Consider the following 4,265-nt stretch of genomic DNA (forward strand, 5'->3'; position numbering starts at 1 on the left):
TGGGTGTGCTGAGAGAATTGAGCTAAGAATCTCTAGGGAAGAAAAGAGGAAGGAGAATTAACATAAAAGGGAAAAGCTAGGAGTGGGCAAGTTATTTTTTTTATTTTTTGCGGAAGTGGAAGGCAGTGCTGTAGTTAACGTGAAAGAGCAGAGGGGTTGTGTGGGACAAAGAGGAAACGCTGGGGGCCAGTTTGTGCGCCCGGCCGGCGAAGGCCATACTGAGGAACGGGAGCTCTAGTCTGTAAGGAACCGGGAGCTTCGAAGCTTAAGCAAGGAGGAAAACTCTACCCCGCTGTGTAGATCATAGGAGTCACAAAGATAATTTCAAAAGGAGTTTCCTGAAATAATATGGTGAGAGATAACCAGAGCCAGGGTTTCGGTGGAGGAAGAGCATGAGCATGACGTTCTGAAGGCAGTAACGCGAGGCCCTGCCCTAGCTGTTGGATTACCTTCTTCAGGGTAATTTTGCTTTTAGGCAAGGGCAAACGACTGTCTCCGCGGGGGCAGGGGGTGGGGGAGTGGGGGTGGAAACGTTTCCAGGGTATCAGATATCAATCAAATTCAACTCCACCACAAAAAGGTTTAAGTAGTGCAGCACTTTCTCGGAAAGGGTGTCCCCCAGAGGAGGGTCTCTTAAGTCTCTTCAAGGGTCTTTCCAAAAAGACTATTGAGAAAAGCTATGCTGGGTTCCGGCAACGAGGGAAAAAGCAGGTCTCCGACAGAGTTCTTTAAGGGTGGTCGTACATTTCAATTGTTAGATTTAAATGCCTCGGCAGGGTTAGCACTGCAGGATAGGCACGTTCAAACCAGTCCCACTATGCTGCGGGTGGGAGCAATAGGGGCGCCTGCCTCCCCCTTTCCACCTGCTTTTGCACTAGTGCGATTTGCGCAAGGCGCTCACAGGAGTCATCGCTCATCTTTACCTTCCGTGGAATAAGGCTGCCCCGCCGGGAGCCGCTGCAGCTCGGGACCCTCTCCACTGCCAGGGAGGCGCAGGTCCGGCCGCGGCCGGGGCCGGGGCCGGGGCCGGGGCCGGGAGTGGCGCCGGCCGCGGAGCGCGCGGCGCGGGCGCGGGGGGCGGGGCGCGGCCGGGAGGGGGGCCGCGCGGGGAGGGGGACGCGTCAACAAGCGCGGGTCCCGCCCGCCTCCCGCCCCGCCCGCCTCCGCCCCAGTCCCTCGGCTCTGCGGCCACCCGGCACTAAGAGCAGCCCGGGCGGCGGCGCGAAGGTCCTCGCCATGTCTGCGGCCATGAGACAGAGGTTCGACCGGTTTCTGCAGGAGAAGAACTGCATGACCGACCTTTTGGCCAAGCTCGAGGGCAGGACCGGCGTGAACCGGAGATACATCGCGCTCGGTGGGTGCGCGGTCGCCGCCCGTGGCCGGGCCCCGGGAGCAGCTGCTGCACCAGCTGCTGGGGAAGCGAGCGGGAAGGGGATTCGGAGGAGATGGTGTTGGTGACAGATGGGGGCGAGCGGCATCGTCGGCACCGATCTGGCCGTCCCGGCAGGCCAGGGGCCGGAGACCCCGCCGGGGCGCCTGGGCTCGGGGGTGGGGGGAGCGCTGGCCGGTGTCCGGGGCGCGGGGAGGGCCGGCGCTGACGTGTCTGTGCCCGAGTCCCAGTGGCCGTGCGCAGGCTTGGCGCCGAGTGGAGGGGGCCTCCTGCGGGAGTGCGCGCGGCCACGGTCCTACCAGCCTGTCGATGGAGCTCAGCACGAAGAAGGGTGTCCCCTGGACGGGAGGGGCCGCGGGCGGGGGAGTCGGGGCCTCTCCAGATCCTCTGTGGAGCGGGGTTCCCTAGGCGGGTGAGCTGCACGGCGGGGGACCCCTGCGGGAGGGAGGGTGCGAAGGTAGGGGCTGCCGGGTATCCCCAGACAGACTGCAAAGCCGCGTAAAGGCCCGGGCCCAGCCTTAGGGCGGTTTGTTTTTCTCGATCGCCTGCACTAGGCCAAGCCTCGCGGTAGGGCGGGGGCTGTCCGGAGTCTCGCGTCTTGTGCCACCGGACCCACTTCTCTCCTCGTGTCTCCAGGTGTCATCGGGCTGTTGGCTTTGTACCTGGTGTTCGGTTATGGAGCCTCGCTCCTCTGCAACTTGATAGGATTTGGCTACCCAGCCTACGTCTCGTAAGTGGCTCCCCCCTGCAACCCTCCCTTCCTCCCCCTCCTTCCCCATACCCCATCCAGGGCTGCCCTAGTTAGTACACATCCTCATTTTCCTGGGAGAGCCGTCAGTGCGCCAGAGGGTAGAAAGTGCTTAAGGTTACACATTTTAGAGCCCTAATTTGATGCCTGATCTCCTGATGACTAGCCGAAATGCTTATTTCATCGGATTATGCTGGCGGGGCGGGTACCTTGTAATGCATGCACGGATGGAAAGTGCTACAACAAAGTCGTCCTGCCTTTACTGCTGGGGAGATCTCAGCTGGGTACAGAGAGCTGATCCCTTCTCCTTAATAATTATTTTAATGTGTATTTCACTTTATACTTAGTAAAACCCCATCAAATGAGACTTCCCTAATTCAGAATTACTGTTAATTCAGACACTGTGGAGAATTTTGCCGTCTTGATTTTGAAAAGACTAGCCACTTACTACAGTCAAATGGAAAACATTGACCCTAGTATAAAAACAAAAACAACCTTTTTTTTTTTTTAAGATTTTATTTATTTATTTGAGAGAGAGATAGCAACAGAGAGCAGGAGTGGGGAGGAGAGGGAGAAGCAGGCTCCCCACAGGGAGCCCAAAGGACATGGGGGCTCCATCCCAGGACCCCGAGATCATGACCTTAGCCCAAGACAGACGCTTAACCGACTGAGCTACCCAGGTGCCCCCAAAAAACAACCTTAGAAGATGCATCCCTAATATAGCTCCCTGGTTATATAAATGACTCATTCATATAATTAAACTTAAAAATGAATCTTAGCAGAGTAGGATCTGAATTTATTACTATTTGAGGTTTTTACTCTACAGTACTTATTTTGAAAATATTCTACAATTTCGTGTTTTCATTCATTCAAATCAGAATTCTTCACCACAAATGAATTGTTTTAGTCTGTAGCTCTACCCAAGAAAGCTGGTGGGTTTTATTTTCATTGAATTGGTCTCTGCAACTTTTCTCACCCATAGAGATAAAGGAAGAAAAACTTTTCGGCTGGGAGGCTAACACACAGATAACACATTTATTACATCTTGTGTCTATTACAGGACAAGCTAGAATTTAGTATCTGACTAGAAAGGAGGAAACATGTTTTAGAAGTTAGTTCTGATTTGAACAATTAAATTGAAGTTACATACATAGTTACTGTATTCGTCTGGTGCAGACACTTAGAAGCACTCTACAAAGTCTGGCTACGTTAGGATACTACTTGCTTATGAATTTGGAGCTCCTGTCTGCATGTTGAGAAAAACATTTACCTTCTTCCAGCGTTACCTGCTAAAGTACCATCCAGGTTTCATGTGTATACCACAGAAGGGCAGACTAGGAAAACTGTTTGGCTTTCAGATCACTGAAAAAGGTACAAGAATAGCAGTTTCCCATAAAATGTAATCGACTGATAATACGGTATATATGAAAAGTTTGTAGGCAACACTGATTCAAAATGATTTGCACGACGTGTCTGTGCTATCAGACAAAATAACATAAAAGTACATTACTTCTGGTTGTGTAGTCTACTTGCAAGAGTTCCTTTAATAAGAGTTTGGGGGGAAGAAAGTTGGAAGCATTATTCCAGTTTGTGCTTTAGAGGTTATTGATCCCATTTTGAACAAATCCTGGGTGGCACTTTAGTAACTGCCTAGCTGCTTGAATTATTTTGAGCCAGAAAGGAATATGGATTTTTGGAAATACTGAACAGCATAAAACCCTTTTCCACGTCAGTACCATTTGGCACATAATCCCATGCAAAACATAACCTTCTCTGTGGGTGTGATGAGGTCATTGGTGTGGGCTTTCCTAAAGTAAAAGTCTGTTTCTGGGATCTACATAGATTCAGGTGAGGGTGGAAGCAGATGTGACCGCAGACAGAACTTTAGTATGTTTCTCCTTGACCTGAAGTGGATTAATTCTAGCAGGAATCTCTTTTTTAGTCCTATTTTAAAGCAAGTCAATTTCAGTTTTTTTTGGTGTGTGTGTTTTTTAAATCATGTGTTTGTAGTCATTCTTTCATTCCCTGCATTGTCAACTGAATAGTATTGGCTCTTTTTACTTCCAACAAGCTAAATGCTCTTGTCTATTGCTCGGAATTCTGTGAAATGATAGAGACGTTCATATT

General features: G+C 51.0%; 1 protein-coding gene across 1 annotated transcript in view; it reads left to right on the top strand.

Annotated features, from left to right (window-relative positions):
- The first annotated feature begins 1,143 nt into the window (after window positions 1-1,143).
- Window positions 1,144-4,265, top strand: part of REEP5 (receptor accessory protein 5) — a 36,889-nt gene continuing 33,767 nt past the window's right edge. The window contains exons 1-2 of the mRNA XM_081826462.1: window positions 1,144-1,354; window positions 2,027-2,120. Coding sequence (XP_081682588.1) covers window positions 1,237-1,354; window positions 2,027-2,120 — 212 coding nt within the window. The 5' untranslated portion in view covers window positions 1,144-1,236. The remainder of the gene's footprint in view (window positions 1,355-2,026; window positions 2,121-4,265) is intronic.

Source organism: Leptonychotes weddellii, chromosome 7 (genome assembly GCF_054177405.1).
Source record: "Leptonychotes weddellii isolate Sample4059 chromosome 7, ASM5417740v2, whole genome shotgun sequence".
NCBI lineage: Eukaryota > Metazoa > Chordata > Mammalia > Carnivora > Phocidae > Leptonychotes > Leptonychotes weddellii.